The sequence below is a fragment of the Sebastes umbrosus genome, chromosome 8 (genome assembly GCF_015220745.1).
Source record: "Sebastes umbrosus isolate fSebUmb1 chromosome 8, fSebUmb1.pri, whole genome shotgun sequence".
In the NCBI taxonomy this organism is placed as follows: domain Eukaryota; kingdom Metazoa; phylum Chordata; class Actinopteri; order Perciformes; family Sebastidae; genus Sebastes; species Sebastes umbrosus.
In genome coordinates this window covers 3,896,270-3,921,128 of record NC_051276.1, presented here as the reverse complement: position 1 = coordinate 3,921,128, position 24,859 = coordinate 3,896,270, and the positions used below count along the sequence as shown (strand labels likewise).

At 43.1% G+C, this 24,859-nt stretch overlaps 1 protein-coding gene across 7 annotated transcripts in view; it reads left to right on the top strand.

Annotated features, from left to right (window-relative positions):
• Positions 1–20,327, top strand: part of tet3 (tet methylcytosine dioxygenase 3) — a 57,330-nt gene extending 37,003 nt beyond the window's left edge. For all 7 annotated transcript variants that reach the window (XM_037779151.1, XM_037779150.1, XM_037779153.1 and 4 more), the window contains 8 exons: positions 1,699–1,789; positions 6,032–6,125; positions 8,011–8,219; positions 9,012–9,162; positions 9,344–9,433; positions 10,447–10,584; positions 10,740–11,094; positions 12,074–20,327. In XM_037779151.1, coding sequence (XP_037635079.1) covers positions 1,699–1,789; positions 6,032–6,125; positions 8,011–8,219; positions 9,012–9,162; positions 9,344–9,433; positions 10,447–10,584; positions 10,740–11,094; positions 12,074–13,869 — 2,924 coding nt within the window. In that variant the 3' untranslated portion in view covers positions 13,870–20,327. The remainder of the gene's footprint in view (positions 1–1,698; positions 1,790–6,031; positions 6,126–8,010; positions 8,220–9,011; positions 9,163–9,343; positions 9,434–10,446; positions 10,585–10,739; positions 11,095–12,073) is intronic.
• The last annotated feature ends 4,532 nt before the right edge of the window (positions 20,328–24,859 follow it).

Below are 24,859 nucleotides of genomic sequence, written 5' to 3'. Positions count from 1 at the left end.
AATGAGACTGCCTCCAACACACACACACAGACACATACAGTATACAGCCATGATGTGCACAGCGCACACACACACAACCAATTTCCATGCAAGAATTTAGTGCGACTCCTCCACTTCCTGCCCAGAGCCACGCCCTGGTGCCTCCCTGCACCAACAGGGGAATGTGACCTCATATTGCCTCTGAACCAGAGACACAAAACACTGACTGTATGTCCACACTTTAGATAATCAGCTGATAGTGTAAAACATTTACATCTAGAGCATTTAACTAATGTTGTCATCCAGAGTGCGTGCCACACTAGGATAAAGATGTGTTGTGTACAGAAGAAGGAGCAACACTGTATTAGTTGCCATAAAAGCTGAGCTGTTACAGAGCTAGGCGATGGAAAGTCCATTGGAGACATTTGATGTAGGATGCATTCAGCTGCACAGTCACACACAGAGATTAGCACTGAAGTCATAAGACGTGGTTTACAACCACAGAACCACAGATGTGTGTAGGACGATGGTCAAATGCAATCACGCACACATACACACTCATACACAACATAAACACGGATGTACACAGCACTTGTTCACACAGACACACCCTTACTCCCTCATAACACTCACACAAACTGAGTCATTCATCACTACCTCAAAAAAGCTTCTTCTTCTTTACACACACACCACACCCTGCACACACAAACAGTCCACTGTCTGTGTGTTCACGTGTGTTTGTGTTGAAGTGGACGTCGCAATCAGTCGCACATTCTCACGCTTAGACGATTTAGCTTCAGCCCACAAAGAGGATGTCTCCCGAGTCTGTCCAAAAATACATCAAATGTGATGTGATTATATGCAAAGACACTTCATTCTTTACTGAAGTCGAGGGACTTTTACTGTTAAAAATGTTCAACTTGTGATAATATTGATGCAAACAGTACATAATAATGTCTGTGACCATAGCCCCCCTGCTGCTCTCTCATTGGTCAATTTCGATGTTTTGTTTAAATCAAGCAACAAAAGACGTGCTAGTAAAGTGAGTCAAATTTTGCTTCACTTCCTCTCTGAGTTGAAAATGAATCATCAAGTAGTATAAATGTAATATTGATACTTAATATACTATCTCATAATAATAGAACAACCAGACTAAATAATAGCTGTATTTAGATATACTCAAGTGTTCATCACATGAGTGGTTATAATACAACTCAAGAAAGAGAATACATACATTATCATCACCAATTGTGATCTGTTGTATATTGTGAACAATTGTGTACATTTAAAGGCCTTTACACACCGGCTGTGGGGGTTTTTCTACACAGAACACTAATATTACACGGGGAAAAAGTGGCGTTATTTTTTTTTTTCGGAACGAGGTCGATCTTTCTAAGCTTTCGCACCGCAAATAAAGACATCAACCAATCACGTTGTGACGGGTTGAGTGCGCCTATATTTATAAAACAACAACACAGAGGCTCTATAGTCCAAACCAAGACGGCAAACTTTTATTACAACCTTGACAAAGGCAGCGCATACCAGATCCACTCCTTCCGTTCTTACCTTTCACAATAAAAGCCCTAGACATCGTATTTTCGTGTTGTTTTTTCGTCCAACTACCGGTGTGTAAAGACCTTAAGTGTGGAATTTGCCATGGTGCTTTTTCAGGTCCAGTTATGTGCCGTTTCCTCACCCTCTACTGTCTCTTTTTTCTAGAACAAATCCTGGAGAAAGATGAAGGGCCCTACTACAATCACCTGGGATCTGGACCTACTGTGGCCTCCATACGACACCTGATGGAGACGAGGTGAGTCTTTTCCTCTTCTCTTTCTCTCTTCGTCCTACATGCTCTTGCTTTCTCTGCCTCTCCCTCCTCCTCCTCCCCTCTCTCCACCCTTCCCTCCTCCTCACATTTTTGTCCTTAGGGAATCCGTGACCCAGAATCCAGTAGGAGAAACAGGAAATATCAGCATCATCAGCATAACAGAGGCAGAAGCACAAGGGTAGCAGCAGATGATAGCGGAGAATGAGAGGAATGAGGGAGGATATAAATCAAATCACAGAGAGAGAGAAAGATGAAGAGAGAGGAAGACAGAAGGAAGGAAGGAAGGAAGGAAGGAAGGAAAGAGGAGAGAAATTCAAATTTTAGTGGGAAGTATGATAGAAATGGTCCACTTTTTGTGCACTACTATCAAGTTCAGTCATTTATATTATGTAACAGTCCTCAGTAACATTTGGCGTTTTTACATGCAAATAATGAACATACATACAAAGTTGAATTTGCCCTGTTTGAAACTTCAAATTAAAGGTGCTGAAAGCGAGATTGGGAGCATTTCTATTGCCTCCGCACGGCTCTCAACATGGCACTGAACATGGCACTTACCGGCGCTAACAGTGCAAACAACAGCAACAGTGCTGACGGAGCCAACAGTGTTACGCTTCTGCGACAACGCCCGTCGGCCGGGACAGCGTCATCAGCTGTAACCGCCGTATGAGCGCAATGCAGAGCAGGGGACGTGAGCTAGCCAGTGGGGCTATTGGTGCCTTCAAATGGGGTCGTGTTTACCGCGTTCACGAGAAGAGTCCATATGAACGCTCCCCTCTCTCGTGGTATTCACGACCTCGTAAGTGGAAAGTTTAGGCGCGACTTGTGATGTTGACATTGTCAGAAATGGCGGAGGCCATGGAAGTTCATTTTTCAGCGCATAATAAGTTAACATATTGTAATTTTAGTCGTATATTGTTTTTCTTCGTCATTTTATATATCTGAGGAAATTTTTGATATTCCCAACGGCCTCATCTTTTTCATTATGCCTTTGCATTTCCTGCATTATGTTACCCATGTGCTAGCTTGCTAGACCGTTAGCCTCTGTGGCTTCTAGACACCGACAGTAACGTTAATATTGCCGTTGATTAGTAGTTTGTGTTCTCGCGACTTAACCACCTTGAACGCCACGCACATTGTGTACACGACTTCCCGTGTTGTAAGCACAATCTCACGAGTTTCAATTGAAGGCACCGTATCTCACAGTCAAATTGAAGATAAAAGTCTGTGCGCTATGTTTTTGTAAATGAGGCAGCAGATGACATTTAGCGTTAGCCATCAGGACTCAAGTACAGTACTAACCGGTGAGCCTCACCAAACCAATCCAATAAGCTGTTGTTACTTTGTCTGCTATGCATCAGCAGACTTGGTAATAAAAAGACAGATTGAGTTTAGCCGTTTGATCTTCATAGGATTAGAATTTAATCAATTTAGGAAGGAACACCAGAAAGCTCCCCAGCTGGTAATTTTAATAACCAAAGTGCAGCTACACAGCCTCTATAAATCATTGAATCATTGCTGGGCTATCTGACTGAAATATAACTGTGTTTTTAAGAATGAATGAAAAGTTGCTATATTTTCCATAGCCTGGTTAACACATTCTGACATTGAACACTGACATTTGTAAAACCAGAATGGAAAAAAACACCTTGTACTCGGTGCAACCTTCTTTAACCGGATGCCTCGTTGTGTTATGCTTCATGTTACCAGTACTGAACATTGTACTGAGGCACACATTCGGCTGTTATTCACCGAGAGGCTGGATTTCAATAGGACCAATGGGTCATTAGTCCCTGGAGAGAACAGGGTGAGTGAGGGGGGGATGTTCGGCCAGAGACCACTTTTTGTTGTTTGAGAGATGACATAAGAAGTTAAGGCCCCAGTGTCCCTAGCTGACCTTTGACCCATCCCTGACCACAGCAGGCAAACCCCTATGGTGACAGAGCCCACTCCCCTCCCACTCTCTGAGCCTCCTCGGGGTGATTCCTATTCAGCAGGAGCCCCTTGTGTTCACTGTCAAACCAAATCTGCTCAGGGCTGAGGTTTTCACAATGGCAGGTATCAAGCAGGCAGGAACCTGATATGAGCTGTGAGCAGACCTCTGACAAGTTCTGATGACCTATCCCCATTCCAACGCAACCTCTGACCTCTGACCTCCTCCTATACACCCCCCCCTTTCCCCCCGCAACAGACCTACAAAAATATACCATTAGGTCTACTATTAAGTAATCTCTCAACACAGACACATAACACACACAACAAAAACAAATAGAAATAGATTTTGTGTGTACACAAAATAAGCTCAAGCATGCACTCATGGACACAAACACCAGCACGGAAATATCTCCAAGAGAAGACCCCTCTGGCTGGCATGGTGTCGAGGCTAGTGGGTTCTGGTTTACTCTGCCGTGCTTGTGTGAATCTCAGCAGAGCCTTGTGAACACTTCTCACCAGCCAGCGCTGCTGAGGTTGGCCCATCTTTGTCAGAGTTGACACACACTACTACTCCCACAGACTTCCAAATGTCACAGATTCAGAGCAACACAGGCAAAAACTAAAAATATAACGTAAAAACGTAAAACATAACAAACACTCTTGATGATAAAAATAAATCATTGATTAACCTCCAAAATACTGTGTCCTATTACAGCTATTATCTGCAACCATTTGGAGAATTGAGCATGTTATAAGCTGCAGAGGGCCAACTTTGGGCAAATGTGATAAAAAAAGTTATTTTTTCTATTCACTGCTTGCGAGACTTGCGAACTCCGATCAAACTGTCAAACTAGGCAGCGCTGATCAAATATGGATCAATATTCTGCTAATGTAATGCTTATTTCTCGCCTCAGATGTTTTCAGAAACATATTGTAGTGTACTGTTTAGCTGTAAAATGAGAAGGTTTGCTCCACAGTAACAGTAACAGAATCTTTATTCATATTTGATCAGCGCCGCCTAGTTTGACCGTTTGATCAGAGTTTGCAAGTCTTGTGAGCAGCGATTGACAGCTGCTGTTGAGACTCCTTGACTCTGATTGGTTGTTTTTTCTTCTGGCGCGTTGAAATCTTGCAGATGCCATTAGAAGCACAGGAGGACACAGAGGATCAAGAATATTTTTTTCACAAATTGTCTATCTCATGTACTACTGTCAGGATATAGTGACAGTTTTATAAAAATATGTTTTTATCACATTTGCTCAAAGTTATTGTCTGCAGCTTTAATCTGAGCTGTCAGATTGTTCGACTCAGTAAATTAATAATTCCACACTTTTCCTGTTTTTTTTTTTATGTTGAGCATAAGACTGTTTTAGGATTGTGAATTCAGCCGCAGAGCACACATCCATATTGCTGGTCAACTGGCTGTCAGGTGTAGTTTTTGTTGTGTGTTCGAGTGCAACTTTTCTGAGGCCACTAGAAGTGATGCAAAGTGTGGGATCAGTCAGTGAGCAAATTCTTTGAGGTCGGCTTGGTGGCTATTAGGGCCCTGACACACAGGAAAGACAACGGCGTGTGATTGGGTTTAGGTCACTTGAATGTCAGCATGGCGTGTCAGAGCTCCAAAGTCAGGCAACAGGGCTATCTGATCTGAGGAGAAGCCACAGGGATGACGTATTTTTGAAGGCCAACCAGGAAGTTAGCATCGCCCTGAGTTCCTTCACAACAAGCCAATCGGATTTTTCCATTGGGTTTTGGATTATTGCAGAAATTAGCTCTGTGTCAAACACACGTTTATGATACTTGAACGTTTTTGTTCAGCAAGACAATCTTCACAAATGAACACCACTTTATGACTTGTTGAAGCGTAAATGCAATCGGCAGAAGTACAAAGCTAACGTTAGGACTATAAGCGAACTACACCACGGTCGCATGAGCGCGAGTATACGCAACGAGGCTGTAAAGGCGGACGAGTCAAGGTGATGACGTTTAGTAGTCTCATTTAGCCACTTGTTAGCAACCGCCTTTTTTTAAGACACATAAAAGCTTCAAAATTCACCAGTGGGGTATTTATTGATGTATTTTATGTCATAGAACAAAACGTTCAAATCTCTTAAGCTTGTGTTAACCACAGACCTCATCGACTTCCAGAGGAGGGAACTGGAATTTTAGCACTTTAATCGTTTCCGGGTTTTAGGACTCATTCCTGTAGCACTCTATTCTGTCTCCAAACACCCAACTGCTCAAGTGGATGAACTTTAAAATAACTAAATTGTTTCTCCTCCTGTGTAGGTACGGAGAGAAGGGGGATGCCGTCCGGATTGAGAAGGTGGTGTACACAGGCAGAGAGGGAAAGAGCTCACGAGGATGTCCTATTGCTAAGTGGGTAAGTAGCATCGCGTCACATCACATCTGCCATGTGTTTGAAGTTCTGAAAGAGCCTTACAATGCATAACTTTCAACGTAAGTCACTGCAATGGGTTGAGAAGCAATTGTCTTGGAAGACTTGGTATTGTCAAGGTTTCTTCCTTTTTTCCTTTTATTGCGTTTTAAAATAACAGCCCATGACTCTCAAAAATAACATTTTTGACAGTCTGTCAACAGATCAGTCAAAGCCTGATTGTGTTTCAGTGAGAGAGAGGAAAAAGATGTTTTGGACTTTTGTCCCACCTGACAACAATGACAGCCAATCAACAACAGATTTATGCAGTGTGTGTGTGTGTGTGTGTGTATAATGAGGGGTCCTGGGGAGACACCCAGCCAAGTTTGTCACCCACAGTGAGTAAATAAGTAGGAGGTCTCACTCTGTAACAACTGTCCAGCCTCACCTCCCGTGTCACCCCTGACACATCCTGCTAATGACTTTATGGATTCAAACAGCCATCCCACTGAGGGAGAGAGGAGTGGGGAGTGTGGCTGTGTGCTGGAGACAGAGAGAAAGGGGGAGTGTAGAGATAATAAAAGTGAAAGAGAGCAGGCTTACACATATCAATATTTTTTCTGGTAGAAAAAAAACTGTTTTGAGGAATCAGATATTTAGATTATGAGTGGCAAAATGTTGGTTATTTACATTCTTTGTGCACTAGTATATTTTATAATATGAGACTCTCCAGCTAAGTGTATTCAACCTATAGCATCATAAGCAGTAGGGGTGCACCGATACCACTTTTTTTCAGACCGAGTACAAGTACAAGTACAAGTACTTACATTTGGGTACTTGCTGATACAGAGTACTGATACGGGTACTTCTCTGTGCCAAAAGACCCTCATTAACAGCCAGCTGGAGGGTGTGAGCGACACATGGCAGGCTGGGGAGTCCCGCATACGAGGCGATGCGCTGCGACCGGCTCTAGGTCAGCTTGGAAAGGCTCGGGGCGAAGGTGGCTCACGGCCGCAGCTTTACAGCGCTCCATGCCTGGACCTGGCCGCACCGTGGACCAAAGGGCTCGCTGCGCCCTCTCTCCCCGCCGGGGACGACCCCTGCTCACGGTGCAACTGTCGACCACGTTGCCAGGACGAGGCTCGGCCCACGTAAAAGGCGCCAGGGGTCTGCGCCGTTGTCTGCAACCCACCCGACCCGTCTTGAAACACTGACCAAGGAGTCTAACGAATCAGAGGGTTCAAGCAAAACCCCGTGGCGCAATGAAAGAGAGGGCCGACACACGCCGGGTGAGGTGGGATCCCGGCCCCGCGGGGTCGGGTGCACCACCGGCCCGTCTCGCCCGCACCGTCGGGGAGGTGGAGTGAAAGTAATGTGGTATCGGTGCTGTTATATTGGAGCCGTTTTGCGAGTACAAGTATGAGTACATGAGTACAGTATCGGACCCGCTACCTGACACTGGTATCGGTATCGGTGCATACCTAATAAGCAGCTTTAGGTATTGGTATCCAGTCACCACAGCAGGTCAGATTTCAGTACAGGTATCATATATCCTTCCAAAATGCAGAAACATCAATCTCTTTGTGTCTTGTTCAGTATTTCAAAAAAGCATTGGCCATCTAAAAGTGACTGCTCTGTATGCAAAAATGTTTATTACTAAGCAGTAGGGCTAGGTGATATGGAAAAAATCAAATATCACGATATCGATATTATATCAATATATTGTCCAGCCCTACTAAGTAGCAATTATTTTAGTTGCGAGTATGTAATTCTGTATTACTTAGTGAGCATAAATGAAGGTGTTGCTACCGGTAAAAAGCCATGGTGTGTTTGTACATAACCTCCCCTGGACGAGCAAAAGCTAAAATAATGATGAGCTGTTTCCTGTCAGGTGATCCGTCGTGGCAGCGAGACGGAGAAGCTGCTGTGTTTGGTGCGACAGCGTGCAGGCCACCACTGTGCCAACGCTGTCATCATCATCCTCATTATGGCCTGGGAAGGTGTCCCGAGGGCCCTGGCTGACAAGCTGTACCACGAGCTCAGTGGCACTCTCACCAAATACGGCAACCCCACCAGCCGACGCTGTGGCCTCAACGATGAGTGAGTAGCTCACGGGTACTCTTTGTCACTGGGTTTCTAACATACTAGTTTGTGGATGTGGAGAGAGCAGGCAGGTTGTGGGTATTCCATCATTATATTGCATTGCTGTACCTTCTCTGCACCTGTAGGAGTTATTTTTTAAACTATTTTATCTTCATCAGAACTTTCACAAAGACACCAATGAAAGTATGCTAAAATATTATTGGTTTATTGAACAAACCTTCAAGTGGGGGTCCTAATCTGTGCTCATGTGGGCATCTGTGACATGGAAAAAGTAAATAAATTTAAGCCAAATAATGTGTGCATGCACAAAAACAAACATTGACGTGTACACATTGTCCATGTCATACATCCCACTCCCGCAATAGCCATGAATGGATGTTGACACACCCTTGTTTAACCTGGTTTAGCCACCATTCACCATCTAGGGTTAGAAAACAAGTTTTATTCCCTCCTAGTAGCCTCTGTGTTATTACACTAGTTATATACTAGAAACTGTATTAATCTATTAAATGATGGCATGTGAGTAGGTCACATTTTATATGTCTAAACATATATAAATGTAAGATAAAATAAAAAGATGTTTGCTTTATGGCACTTCTAAGAGGCCAGACCATGTTAATGCTCCAAATGAAATATTGCCCAAATTTCTTCATAGACAGTTTTCTCTGCCACATAGTTATATCCCACTCAGCCCAGTTGAAATATAGTGCACACATGATGTAAAGCATGCACGGGTTACACATCATTTATACATGAAACTGAGAACATGCTCGCTGTCTCCCCCTGCAGTCGTACCTGTGCGTGTCAAGGCAAGGACAGTGAGTCTTGTGGTGCTTCCTTCTCCTTTGGCTGCTCTTGGAGTATGTACTTTAATGGCTGTAAGTACGCCCGAAGCAAGATGCCGCGCAAGTTCAGGCTTCAAGGAGATCACCCTGAAGAGGTACTCGTCACTTCAAAGCCACTTGTTATATAGCATTATTATACAGGAATATATCAATGCTAGTTATGAAGGTTTTTTTTCATTTTATTTTCGAGTCACTTTTGTAATCTTGAGCTTCCGTTTTATAGCTATATGGCTTTGTGTATTGTTTTGACCTGTGATCTATGTTTGTGCTCGTCAGGAGGACAAACTCAGGGATAACTTCCAGCATCTGGCAACTGAGGTGGCTCCTTTGTACAAGCAGCTGGCGCCACAGGCCTACAGTAACCAGGTTTGTTGTAAAGGCAAACACTAGGGGTGTAAGGGTACACCAAAGTCACGGTTCGGTGTGAGTTCTATACAGCGGATAAAAGACACAATCCTCTTGCTGGAGACTGAGGTAGCATTTTGCCAACTGGCAACTTTGGTAAACTATTTTCATAATAATATTTAAGGAAAATCTTAAACACTTCTGTATTACACTGCACAAACACTGAACAAACCCTTTCCCAAAAGGCAACAGGTCAACTGAAAGTACAAAATACATAGAATAATAAAAGAAAAATAAAACATGTACATTAGGCGGAGTGTTTCAATTAGTCCACCGTTGGCTATATTTAAACATTCAAAGCCCCCAAACATTTATCACCCCAGTGATCGGAACATCTGGGTGATGCCGTCGAATGTTTTGTGTTTCCATTCACATCCCCTAAACCGGTGGAGGAATGCCGACACACCTGCACATCTACCTTGTGTTATACACAACTCTCCCTCCGTTGCTGTTGACCAGGAACCCGCAGGCGGGTCCTCCAGCTTCGGCGTTTCTTCTGTGCTCGCCATAATGTGACTGACTAGCATGCCAATCAGCTTGTTGTGCTAACCTCAGCATATGTTGCTAAAAATATGCGGCTAGAAGTTTTCGGGCGGAGCTGACACTTGAGAAACGTGGTTCCACATTACGTTTACATCAATCTACATTGCGTGTATTCTGTGTGCAGCTGTGTGCTCTTGACTGTGATGGTTTGGTAGGAATACACAAACTGTTACAGCCCCAGCAAATACCCATCACAGACTTTACACAGTAACAATCTCATGCCGCTACCAACTACACTTGTCATTTTCCTCACAGACAATCAGTAGTACTGTACACCAGACCATCAAGACTTTGGATGTCACAAAATAACACTTTGCACAAACACTGAGAAACAGAAAATAATCTACTGACGGGGACTGACAATATGACATTTCACACCTGTGAAGTGAAAAAAGGAAAGGAAATAAAGTTATCTCTGTCCTCTTCCTCAGTGCCAGACGGAGTCGAAAGCTCCAGACTGCAGGCTGGGCTCGAAGGAAGGCCGGCCATTCTCTGGAGTCACTGCTTGCATGGACTTCTGTGCCCACGCTCACAAGGACCAGCACAACCTCTACAATGGTTGCACAGTGGTAAGATCACTCACCATACTCTTAAGTTTGTGCTTTTTGGAGGTATTTTGATGTGAATAATATTGTTGTTTTGTGTGAATAAGTAAAATAATAAGTGTTGATATTTCGTAGCTTGGAACAGTTTACATCTTGCTCTCCCTCTCTCTCTCTGTTAGGTGTGCACTTTGACTAAGGAGGACAACCGTTCGGTGAAGGAGATCCCTGAGGATGAGCAGCTTCATGTGTTGCCTCTTTACAGGGTCTCCCAGACCGATGAGTTTGGCAGTGAGGAGGCCCAGCGTCTCAAGATGAAGTCCGGAGCCATCCACGTGCTTCAGGCTTTCCGCCGCGAGGTACGCAAGTTGCCCGAACCTGCCAAGTCCTGCCGACAGCGCAGACTGGAGGCCAAGAAGGCCAACTCGGAGAAGAAGAAAAATAAACTCATGCAGCAGGCAGGGGAGACGCCAGAGAAAACAGTGGTCAAGGCTGAGGTCTGCATCACCGGTTCCCCTCAACCCCAAGGCAATAAAGGTTAGTTGTTTGTTTTTGTGTAACTCATAATGTACTTTGATTGTGTTCAACAGATGTCCAGACTGTAAGGCCAATTATTGGCTGGACCGCAGAGGGCCAGCCAGCCCTACAAACGCAAAAGTCTGAGTGATGAAGTTACATGATTGCTCAGCCGAATGTTAGAGTTTCCTCATTGGCCGTTGCTCTTTCAAAATGAAAAGGCGGGAACAGTACTTTGTTTACGTTTTTGGGGGGGGGCGTGTCAGCAGTTCCACTCACCGGCGCAAGAGGGTTATGGTTAGAAAGGATCCGTCTTGTGTTGTGTCATGTGGGAGTGTTGCGGCGAGTTGAAGAGGGTCTGTATTTGCATAAAGTTGAAAAATCTCAACTTTATGCAAATGAGCCCGTCCAGCACGACACGTCTGGCTCACGAAACTTGGACCAAGCTGTCAAACTTAGCGACATAGTTCTAAACTGAAACAAGATTCAGCAGTGGCGTATTTCTCACTTGAAATGTTTTCAGAAGTAGATTTTGGTGGATTGTTTTGACGGAATAACAAAAAGTTTACGAGCAGGCCGCAGTGTTGTTTCCTGTTTGAATCGGCAAGCAGAAAACCAGGGACCAATCAGGTACATTCAATGAGTGGGTACGTCACTGCTTGAACAGCAAGTTGAGCGGAGCAGCGCGTCCCCTAGTGTCCTCGCCTGAACCTGATGGACATGTTCCTCTGGATTTAATATTATAGACATGACTATTTGTGTAACAAGTTAGCCACAAATTCACAGACGGTCCAGCCATATACTCAGTTTTGACCAAGTCTTGTTATAAATTACTTGACTTGGGGCCTTGTCTGGTAGCTTAAAATGCATTTACCATAACCCTAACCTGCAGTCGGTGTGTAACAGATCTCCAATGCAACAGAAGACATAAACAATTAAAAACTGAATTGCATTTGAAGTTAAGTTTGTAATTTACCTCTCCTTTGTGTCAAACCTTCAGCAATTATAAAACAAGAGGTGAAGCCCAACATCAAGAAGGAGCCCTTCAACGGATCAATAGATGGATACCCTGTGCAGGCAGCAGACCCATTCAACAACATCTATCCACACCCTGCCTACTATGCAAGGGGAGGCCTCCCCCCAACTGGCCAGCCCTCTGCACCAGACCCAGTAAACGGTTACCATCACAATCTGCCTGCAATGCACTATGGCTACTACAACTACCCCGCCAATGCACTTTTCCGCCCTAAGCTGAGGACGTACGAGGGTCGAAATAGCTCTTTGCCAAAAGCTGGCAGCAAGGCTGTCCAGGTTGACATGAAGCCTGATATCCAGACCCTTCAGGCCAGACTGGCCCAGGCCTACCCAAGCCACCCAGAGCAAGCCAACCAACCAAACCACAGCGCTTACACCCAGCCTGCAGACTACAACCAGTCCCGTCCTTCTTCTGTCTGCTCTGATTCCTCCAACAGAGGCACTCCAGTCATCAAACAGGAGCCTCTAGATGTGCCAGTCTATGAAGGCATAGTGCATAGCCAGGCTGGTGCCAACACACCTAGCAACATCCTCCAGCCTGCGGCCTGGCCAGGGCACAAGCTTAATGGAAGTATCGTTCCCACCAACTGGGAAGGCCATCTGAACTCTAAACCAAGTCTTGAAGCCTCATTGATGAACTCAGACAAGCAGCAGTTTCACCAGCATCCCCAGCAGCGGCAGCCCTCTCCTTACCCCCAGCAGTGGACATCCTACCCTGGCTCAAATGCCCTGATGGCTTCCCCTGCCCCATCGCCATCACTCCAGATGCATCCCTCTCCATCTCCGTCCCCTCACCTAGTCACAGCTCTCCCAGGTAACATACACCAAGTGTCCACACGCCCTTCCACCCCTCACCTATGTACACCACAGCCTGGCAGCTCTCACTCAGGCTCAGTCACACCACAGCCAGGCACCCCAGGCCCAGGCACCCCCAGGCACTGGGCCAGCCCTGCTCCTAGTCCTCAGCCGAATCCTTGGGCAATGGGGCCTGCGATATATAGCCCTGGTTTGAAGCACAGCAATCCTGCAGGAGCCTACCCTGACAAGATATGGTCCAAGACTGGGGAAAGCCGGTGTTCTACTCCCCTTGGGCTCCAAGAGAAGGCCTGGAAGTCTTGTGGAGGTTCATTTGCAGGCAGTACCCCGTCCCCTGCCCCTGAGGGTCGCCTCTTCCCTGATGCCCTGCTGCAGTCAGATCAGGCCTGCTGGAATCCCAGCCGTGCTGAGAGTGACGTCGAGAGCAACAAGGGCCGCGAGGACTACGACGATGAGGAGTGGTCTGACAGTGAGCACAACTTCCTGGATCCCAACATTGGTGGTGTAGCGGTAGCACCAGCTCATGGCTCCATCCTGATTGAATGTGCCCGTCGGGAGCTACATGCTACCACTCCGCTCAAAAAGCCCGATCGCTCCCACCCCACCCGTATCTCCTTGGTCTTCTACCAGCACAAGAACCTCAACCAGCCCGTGCACGGCCTGGCGATGTGGGAGGCCAAAATGAAGCTGCTGGCAGAGCGTGCGCTGCAGAGGCAGCAGGAAGCGGCTCTCCTCGGCCTCTCCCAGGAAGACATCAAGGCCCTCGGGAAGAAACGCAAGTGGGGGGCTACGGGGGCAGGTGCCAGTCCAGGACCTGGACAATCTAAAGACAAGAGGGAGGGGCCAGTGACGCGGTTAGCCCCCACGTTCCACACCTCCTCTATGGTTACTGTGTCTCCCTATGCCTTCACCCGTCTCACTGGGCCCTACAGCCACTTTGTGTGAGGTCAGACAGACACAAACAGACTGATAGCTACAGAGTGGTGCAGTGGAGGGCTGGAGAGAGCGATGAGCAGGATGAATGTCTCTCAGCCGTCCTGGCAGCTGGCATCTCTCCATCCTGCCCCCCTCCGCAGTCCACTTGGAGGAGGGGACATTTTTATTGTTTTTTACCTCATGTCAGGCAGTGGTTTGGGCTTCAGACACACTGCCTGTGGTGCTCTTCCTCTCTCTTCCCTGGAGAGGAACTCCATTGCTTTTTCTTGTTCATAGAATTTTAATGATTCTAATTATTGCTATTATTATCAATATTATTATGATTGCTATTGTTACTGTCAATGTTGTTATTACAGGTATTATTATAATGAAGACTTGTTTTTTTTTATTATTGCTGTTTTCATTAATGTTATTATTAATGATGTGATTGTTTTTGGTTATATATTTTTTTAAATCAATCAGCCTGAGTCAGTCAGACTCAGACAATTGCTTTTTCCATGTTTGGAAAACGTGTACCCTTTTTTTTTTTTCTTCTGTTTCTGAATTTCTTTGTTCTTGTCAATCTTCCAGCTGAGGAGGAGCCATTATCTGCCTGGCAAGACAGCAAATCAATATTACAGTGATCATATGTGCGTCCAGTTGGCTTGCCTTGGATACCTATCTCTATTTATACAATATACAGATATGTATCTTTGATTTTAAGGCAGTTTAGCCCTCCATAAAGGATAATTACAATTATTATCAACCTGGGCCTCTATTTTCTAGTTTTGTTTAAACTGTCATTGCTCTGGCTGACATTGATTTCGTTTACCAGCAGCACTGCAGTCTAATACACAAAAGAGCCTGTAAACGTCCATTTTTATATTTTCTGTTGCCTGGAACTTACATTTCCTGTATGTCGGTATTTGCGTCATTTCAGATTTTTTCCCGTTAGCTGGGAAAATCAGTGCACTTCAGCCTCCCAGCATTCTGTACAAATAGAATATACTATATTACGGTCTACACAAAAACAGAAGAGAGAAGAAAGGAAAGACAGAGCTCCACCAAAGTCAGCTGTCAAAGCAGTAGAGTGTATATCCACAATCATCAGTTGTATTTGCACTGATACAAATAAATTATACCATGCCTTTTTGATGTGGCCACTGTAAGAAGTAGACCACATGAAAGGATTCTTCCAAATGGAGGCTGCTTCTTTGATATTACGTGCACGCAGCTGAAGAGCAGCGCTTGGTTTCAAGTGTTTGTTTGCTGTGTGCAGAGCCCTTTGAAGGCTAAAACTGACCTCTAAAGTTATGAACAAAACAGAGAGAGATGCAAAAAGTAGGGAAAATAATGCCCAGGTTAAAAATAATTGCAATTGCCCTTTAAACCACATTTGGAGAAAAAAGTTGCTGCTTCTCTTGTCGTCAGATGACGCGCTCCTCCTCCTCTTCTGCACCCCTTCAGCTTTCGACCGGTGCTCAACTTCCAGCTCTGATTGGTTTTCATTCCGCTATACTCTTCATGGCACTTGATGCTGAACTTAGGTGCTCTAACTTTAACCTGGCTCATCTAGTATTAGCAAGCAAATCTGTTTTGACTGAGGTGAAGTATCAGAATGATGGGAATTATTGCTTGAAGACATCGGTGCTGGAAATTTTCTTACAGATGCGTTCCTTTGCTGTGTTCAAACTGCACATATCTGGTACTCCACCGAGGCCAAAATCAGTGATACTATTTGCAAATGCCATTTGAGCCAGATCTGCAATTACCACATAGAGATGGAACAGGTGGCACACTTTATCTTCCTATAACAGTCAAGTAGGGGGTGAGCACCTCCCAGTGTAAACTCTAGATGGCAGCAGTGTCTGCCATTTCAAAGTGGTGTGTACAAACAAACCTACAAGCACTTGAGATCCATTCAGAAAGCCAGTAGAAGCCTCACCTTGCTGCCGTAACCATCCATGGCCAGTAGAGGGGGATCTCACACCCTGTTTTCTGACCACGGATGGGCCTCACCAAAGCAGCTCCAGGTAAAGCTGAACTTTGTCCCCTTGCGGGCACAAAGGTTCAAGCAGAAGGAAACAGTGTTGGCACATCGGTGCTTTTGGTGCTCCTACACACACATACACTCCGGTGCTCTCCTATTACACTTGATTTACTGTGAAGGGCCCACTCCTCCCTCTGCATGGTGCTGCCATCTTCGAGCAGAGGGAGGCGTGTCCTTCCGCAGGCACCACAGAGCCAGTCAATCAAAGTGGCCGCCTTGTGGTTTGCAGCTCCGTCATCGGGCTCGAGAACTGGTTCCATTTTAAGGTGCTTTTGAAGTTGTTTTGTGACAAAGTGGTTTTGTCTCAAACAAAGTACACTGTACAGGGCAGAGAAAGCACAGTCATTCAGTGCATTGTTGCTAACCCATTCAACGAGAAAAACAATAGTGCTGAGAGCTAAAGGGAGACGTAGGAAAATGACTGTTGCTTCTGGGAGTTGGCGCCAAATCCAAGTGCTTAGAATCAATGAATCTCTCACTTTGCCTGTGTGTGTGTGTGTGTGAATGACTCAAATACATGAGTGTGTGAAAGAGAAAAGCCAAAGAGAGAGACTATTTGATAGCCTGGATAGAATCCCCTGAATCACTCCTTTTTGTTTTCAGGCATCAACCATGTGACCATTTGAATAACTGCATTCAAGCGGTGGCATGGTTTAAATGTGTCGAAAATGAAAATGAGCGACTGATAGAATTGGATACAGGCTGACTCCTGGTTGCTGGGTGGTTGTTTGGTTCAAAGCCCTGGTCATCTGTGAAAGACCCTGTTAGCTCTCCCGAGGGTCTCCAGCTCTCTACCTCACGCTGTAGAGACACTGGTCACAATCAACAACGTGCTACTGAGGGCAGAGAATCACGCATATGTCCCTTTGTGAGCTCTAGATCTCCACACTCATTTCCACTTCCTTTTTTTTACTCTTATTTATTACTACATGGTGATGATGATAATGATTGTCTTTGATGTTATTGTTTTTTGTTTTTTTTTCATCTTTTTTTATATAGCTAATACAAATTGTACATAGAGAAGAAAAGATTTATAAAAGCACTTTTAATCTTGATTTTAATGACAAAAAGAAAGAGCCGATTATTGACAACTTGAAGCTTAGTTTTTGTTTTTGTTTTTGTTTTTGTTTTTTGTTTTTTCTCAAGAGAGAGATAAAAATGTAAATATTAAAATATTTAGGTAAGATTATTTAACTGGTGAGGATAGTAACTAAACCATGAATGACAAAGGGGGTATTTTGAAGTCTCTGACAGCCCTCAACAACAGTGAACAACACTTTGGTCCCAACGTGTTGTGTGTAAATGTGTGCTTAGTAACACTGCTGTTTTGCTTTCGTAAGTACTGTACCCCTTTGTCAGCATGTAACTGACAGAGACCTGTCACTTTCTAAAAACAAATTCATTAGCCCGATTATGTAACATGACGACACACTTGACCTACTCACTGACGACAGTCAAAATAACTGGAGGATCCCCCGCGTTGCAGTTGTCTCACCAAAACCTCATACCTACAAAAAGTGTGAATTTTAGAGTTTTAGAAAAAGCTCATCTGCTTGACAGCAATTATTTGTTTTGACATTTTACAGCAGGTGTCCCAAGAGAAACTCTCTTAACACAAATTAATGGCAAAGTCAAATTTCAATTTAAGCTTGAAAAAAAAAATGTTGTACGTGGTACTCAACATCAGTGATCTACTGGCAGTAAGCTAAGGACTAATGTAAAAAAGGTAGCCAGAAACCTGATATGTGCTGTTTGTTGTTTGAAGGAGTAGTTTGACATTTTGGGAAATATGCTTATTCACTTTCTTTGCTGAGAGTTAGATGAGAACATTGATACCACTCCCATGTTTGTATGATAAATATGTAGCTGGAGCCAGCAGCCGGTTAGCTTTAGCTTAGCATAAAGACTAAAAATAGGGGGAAACAGTCAGTCTGGCTCTGTGAACAGGTTACAAAATCCACCTACCAGCACCTCTACAGCTCACTAACACATTACATCTCGTTTGTTTAATCCGTTCAAAAAACAAAGTTACATGTCAGACTATTCCTTGCAGGTAACTAGGCAACCAGCAGGGACTACAGGAAGTCACTGCTCCCAGTCAAGACCTTGTCTGGCCAACACAGTCTAACGCAGTTCATGAAATAGTCAGAAAATTTAATCTATTTGATTCGTGTACATAGACACGAATTTCCCTTTTTTTTGTGCGTTTTCCTATGAATGTCCAGCAACACGTGATGCCCGTGTCAATTTCCGCTCCAGTCTTTTCAAAATAAAACTACTTAGTGAGGTTTAGGAAGAGATCGACTTGGCTAGGCAACAAAATTACTTAGGTTTAGGAAAAGATTGCGGTTTCTGTTAAAATATCACCGGAAGTGGCGTAACTTAAGTATGGAAGTTACTTGACAGAAACTACTTAGGGTTAGAAAAAGATCGTGGTTTGGGTTAAAATACATCGGAAGTGGGGTAACTTAAGTACGGAAGTTACGTAACAAATAAATCGACTTTGACATCTGGTTTCACAAGGAACAGTGGTTTCCTGGGCAATCCACCCCGACCTCCTCCCTATGCGGCATTCGCCGCTCTCTATACTCCCCGGTTCACAATTACGTGGATTACATACGAATTGATTTTTTGCTGACCGTCACAAAAAAAATTTAAATTTGTGTCTTATGTACACGAATCAATACATTAAATTTCATGACTATCTCACTAACTGCTGTGCGACTGGGCTGGTCTGGCACATGACCTCCTGTAAAAATTGTCGTTTGTTTGTAGGCAGATTACCTTTGGTCAGAGCCAAGCTAGCTGTTTGCCCCTGTTTCCAGTCTTTATGCTAAGCTAAGCTAAGCTAAGTGGCTGCGTACAGAAATGGGAGTGGTATCGATCTTTCCCAAAATGTTGAACTAGTCCTTAATATCAGTAGAGCTGTCCTCTATAAATTGGCCACCAATCATGTGCAGGACCGCATCCAAAAGGGGGGGGGGGGGGTGTTTTGGAATATACTGGTAGTTGCAGAGTCAGTCTGAGGTGAATCAGTGGGCGATGTTTTAGCGAGTAATAGCCCAGCAATCTTTGTCAGTTGTGTTAGACTATCAGGTAAGAGACTGCCTCCCTGCTTGTTTAGATGTATCTATCATTATCTACTCTAGTTCTCATAATAGTATAAACTTGGCATAAAAATCATGCCGCCCCTGTGTTTAGTTTGTAATAATGAATCATATGATACACTGATCATGGCCAGCAGTAGTTGGACTGGTGCAGGTGCTGGGACTGGTACAGTAACAGCCCCATTTTACTCTTTAACCATAATGCATGGCCCACATTACACACACACACACACACACTTGCCTAACAACGGGTGCTGAGGATACAGTGTATATGATATCTTAATAACTTTGTAAATTTCTAAATGTCTCACTATTTTGGTGGATGGTTCTCATGAGAGGCGCCTCCTCCCGAGCACGTATACCGAGATGGGGGGAGGGGTCGGTCAGCCGGTGCTATGATGCCACACCTAAAAAATTCACTGTGTAAAAAAAAAAAGAAAATGCGAGGGATAAATGATTACCACAAATATTTTTCTGAGCTCTTCGAATGTCAAGAGAAGTATACTTTTGATTCAAGCAGTTTCCCAGGATGAGGAAGCTGCCCTGGTGCTGACTTTATGAAAAGTCTTTTGTTACGATGCTACAAATTTACATCTCTTTTTGAGGGCAAAGGGGGGGTGGGGGGGGGGGGGGCACTCAAACAGTTGATTACATTCTCTATTAATATTCATTCCATATTGTACTTGAACTCATTAAAACTAGGATGAGATATAGAATCATATTATATGAAGACTGTTATCTGGGTTTCACGTTTGGTACAGCGCAAGTACCAAAGGCTATTGAAATGATCTTTTGAGTATGTTGTACATGTTCATGTTAACTGAATGCTAAGATATTTGAACAATACAAGAATAACATGTGTACTGCCTCCCTTCCTCTTCCTCTCCCTGGTCATGCACTTCCTTTACTCAACCCCTCTCTTATTCTTCACACCTTGTATATTTTGTCTTTCTCTCTCTCACACACACACACATAGATATACATATGCATCTCACTGTGTATGGCCCACTTTTAGAAGTCTATCGAACACCTAATTTAATGAACACTCTCCAAATTTGGGATAGAGACTTGGACCCTGGCCCGTACAAAAAAAAGAAAGAAATTCAAACGAACCTCCACAACTGGCAGCTACATTCCTTTTTGAGTTTTAGGATTGTTATTGGTTCTTTATTTTCATGTCAAGGATGCAGTATGTAAAAAAAAGTGTTTTTGTTCAGTCTCTCTCTCTTTGTAGCTGTATGGTGTATTATGTGAATACATAGTGTATGTGGTAAAAAAACACCACAATATTGTTTTATGTTGCGCGATAAATAAAAACATTGAAGTGAAAACGTGTTTGGTTTAAGTGAGTTTATTTTTCGGTCAAGGTGTAATAACCAATTCTGATTTGGATTACAGTGATGGTCAACGTGGCACCCTGGAGCTGCAATGTGTTCCAACAGGAAATGAACTCTCATAATTTCACTGATTGGTGCCTCCACTTTAATCAGTGACCTCAGGGTGGTCTCATCACAAGGACTAGAAAGCTCCTCTCTCTTCCTCTTCCCACGCCATTCACCTGCTAGAGAAACATAGCAAAGGGCACCAAAGTGTAGAGGGTTTCCTCACTGGAAGAGCACTATAGAGGTCACTGTGGGGGCGATTACCTTGACACCGTGCCTTCTCCCACTGGCTTGAAAGGAGAAAGAACCATTGTGCAGGTTCATCGTATATCTGACTCATATGGAAACAAAAAGCGTTTCATCTCAAATGAAAAAAGAAATAGGCTACTTAAGGCTGCAGTGGGTAGAAATGGAGCAAATATGATTAAAAAAAGTTATTTTTATAACTATATATCCTGACAATAGTGTATGAGACAGGTAATCTGAACAAAATCATGTGCCTCCGTGTCCTCTGTGTCCGCCCGTGTTCTTCCGGTGCTCCTAACGGCATCTGCAAGATTTCACAGACCGGAGGAAAACAAGCAGTCACAGCTGATCTGGAGTCTGCCGTCCAGCTGCTGTCTATGAGAGCCGGCTGTCAATCACTCGCAAGCTCCGATCAAACAGTCAAACTAGTCAGCGCCGATCAAATATGAATCAATATTTTGTTACTGTAATGTCTATTTCTCGCATAAAATGTTTTCAGAATCATCTTGTAGTGTACTGTTTAGCTGTAAAATGATAAAGTTTGAGACCCGGCAGCCATGTTGAGATAAAGTTGAGGAAATACCAAGCACCGCCCACCAGCTGGAGAACAGCCAATAGGAACGCTCTCTCTCTCTCTCTCTTTGAAATGACCTGTGATTGGTCAAAGTCTCCCGTCCCGGGCTAGATGTTCTAAAGTCTGAAGTCTAGTTTTCTCTCAGAACACTTGAATTACAATATGCTGAAAGGTTATTATGGAATTTTTGCCCAATGATGCCAAAAAATTGTTGCCTACTGCCACTTTAAGTACTGGAAATACTTAAACATAAAATAATAGTCATTTGTTATACATACTGGAATTTAAGAATTTTAGCAATGACACTGTTGCATCACCTCAGGCTGGTCTGACATGTTCAATGCTAATTTCTGTAATGTTTTCTTTTATGAATTTTATCCCTTTTTTCTTTCAAGTCATAAAACATACAGAGCAACAGTGTGCTACAGATTTCTATGGTCCCAGTGGCGACCCATTGGCAGTGCACTAGAACCGCTATTAGTGTGAAACCTTACAATAGCCTATAGGCCTTCATTGTGTGGTCTGAAAGGATGCAAAGTGCAAAGAGCAAAGAGCGAGTCCATTCAGGTGATTTGAAAGCCAGAATGAGAGGTCTTGGCTCTCATGTACGGACAGCAAATCGCTGCGATGTGCGCACATTTTCTGGTTTGGATAGCTGTCTGAATTGATTGATGTGGATGACAAAGATAAGCTATGAAATACAGTATGTGCATGGATCAAACTTTCAATATCGGATAGAAAGAAATGAACAGATTCTGGCAATATTTCAATATTTCAGGTGTCGACAAGCTGTCTGGACAGTAGGCTTAAAGGCAGGGTTGGAAGTAACAAATTACATTTACTCTCGTTACTGTAACAAAGTCTTTTTTTTTGTACTTTTAGGGCTACTTTTTGAGTTTATTTTAAAACATGTGATTATTTTTACATAAGTACTTTAGTATCGTACTTCGCTACATTTCAAGTCGCATCGGTGTGAGAATGGACCAGGAGGAAGGAGATAAATCAACAGGTGTGTCTGCAGACACTGCACTCCGGAAATGATAACATTATAAATGTTGGCGTTGAGGTTCACGAGCTAGTACTTCAAGCACAATCAAACTGAGGATCTCATCAGGTGTGTGGTTATAATTAGCATTATTGTACCTTAATAACTGGTTTAATGCACCACCATGCTGGGTCTGGTTAACATGCTAAATATTAACATGCTCATGGTGGATATTCCAGCGGTGGCTTCTGCATTTACTGAGGAACTTTTACCTTCAGTGAGGTGTGTGAGGACTTTCTGCTGTTTGAGACTGTTAAAGCTTCAGTAGGCAACACTTTTTTGGCATCATTGGGCAGAAATTCCATAATAACCTTTCAGCATATTGTAATTCAAGTGTTCTGAGAGAAAACTAGACTTCTGCTCCTCCTCATGGCTCTGTCTTCAGGCTTTAGAAAATCTAGCCCGTGACGGGAGACTTTTACCAATCACAGGTCATTTCAGAGAGAGAGAGAGCGTTCCTATTGGCTGTGGGCGGTGCTTGATATGTCCTCAACTTGATCTCAACATGGCTGCTGGCTCACAAACTTTCTCATTTTACAGCTAAACTGTGCGCTACAAGATGATTCTGAAAACATTTGAGGAGAGAAATAGACATTACAGTTACATAATATTGATTCATATTTGATCAGCGCTGCTTAGTTTGACTGTTTGATCGGAGTTTGTGAGTGATTGACAGCTGGCTCTAATAGACGGCAGACTCCAGACACTGCTTGTTTTCCTCCGGTCTCTGAAATCTTACAGATGCCATTATGAGCACCGGAGGACACAGAGACACATGATTTTTTTTCAGATTGTCTCATGCGCTACTGTCAGGATATAGTGACCGTTTTATAAAAATAGCTTTTTTTTTAATCATATTTGCTCCATTTCTACCCACTGCAGCTTTAATCCCTGATGTGACGTTAGAGCCTCATTCCGCTCAAAACGTTTTGAATTTGAGGAGCACAGTGGGACCAGAGAGGCCGAGAGGACATTCCTAGCCACTCTGGCCAGGCTTCCTCACAGAGTTTATATATATTTTTTTACTTTTTAATGTTTGTTTTGTCTTTCTCTGTCCTTTTTGTGACCCTGGACAGCATTATGTGTGGTGGGTGGAGGCGAGTCATCTCATCAAGAATCTCAATGCCAGCTGCCTCCGCTTGTGGTTTGGCTTTTGAATAGAGGACCTTGAATTCCTCATCTTCTATCATTGCTTTCAACCTTTCAACAATGGTGTTATGCACATTCACATATATATGTAATTTATCTGGAATGCAGAAGAAGCAACAATGGCAGTCTCAGTGAAGACAGAATGAAGAGTTATAATTTCAAAATTGTTGCTAACAGAGAACATCCAGTTATTACCTACTGCAGTGTGTCCTCATTGAGGACCTGAAGAACACTACCGTCTGTACACTACTGGAAACGACACCAGTCAAATAACAAGGTTTTTATACTTGATTGTTTGTGTGTCTGTAATATGCTTTTTTGTGTCTCCATCCATATAGAAAATGCTAGATAAGCAGCTCAGCCTCCTCCTCCGAGGCGAGGTTGATGCTGGACGAACTCACAGAATTAAGGAAACATCAGTAAATATTCTCTTGATACTTTGATTATTGCTTCAGTTTGTTTTTTTGTTTTTTTGCACTTTGACCATATTTATTCGTAGTTTTATCCTTTTTTATTGATAGATGCAGATTGGAACCAGTGGAATTATATTGTATGTGTTGAAACCACTTGACTGCCTGGACATGCATGTTTTATTTATTTTTGATTTGTATTTTATATCATTTGTCTCCTTTGTTACGAAATTAATGGACAAGGTCTCCATTTAATCATTGTGAGTCATTTTGTGACTTAAAAGGCCTTAAATATAATTAAATGTAAGTCACTTTTAACTCCTTGTCATCATTACACAAGGCACATTGTGATTACATGATCAGATATCTACGAACCAATATACCTACCTATCTGTGTTTTGTGTTGTACGAGGTTTTGATCTATTTTCCATGAAAACAGATGCAAAATGTCTATTTGAAACGTGGTGAACCAGGGTCTGTTATTAGAGCAGGAGAGAATTTTGTATATGTCTCTGTTTTCTGTCCAAACTGCTAAATGAACAAAGGGACTTGAAGGGCCAGGAAGAGACGAGAACTGGAGCGCATAAAAATGTCATACTATGGTATCTCATAAAAAACGTCATAGTATAGTATATAGTATACCATGAAAAAGTCATAAAAATTGATATACAAAAATGTCATATAAAAAGTATTATAAAAAAGTTGTAGTATAAAATTTCATAGTATGCCATAAAAAACTGTCATAAAATGTTCATAGTATAGCAATAAAATGTCATAAATAATGTCATAAAATAGTATGCCATACAAATATCAAAAAAATATTATAATATAGTATGCAATGAAAAAATGTATGATATAGTATGTCATGAAATAGTCATAGTACCATGATAATACCATCAAAAATGTATTAGTATAGTATGCTATCAAATTGTTATTAAACACGTCATAGTGTAGTATACCATAAGAAATGTCATAGTATAGTAAGTCATAAAAATGTTTAGTATAGAATGGTATGCCATAGAAATGAGCTAAAAATTTCATGGTATAGTATGCTATA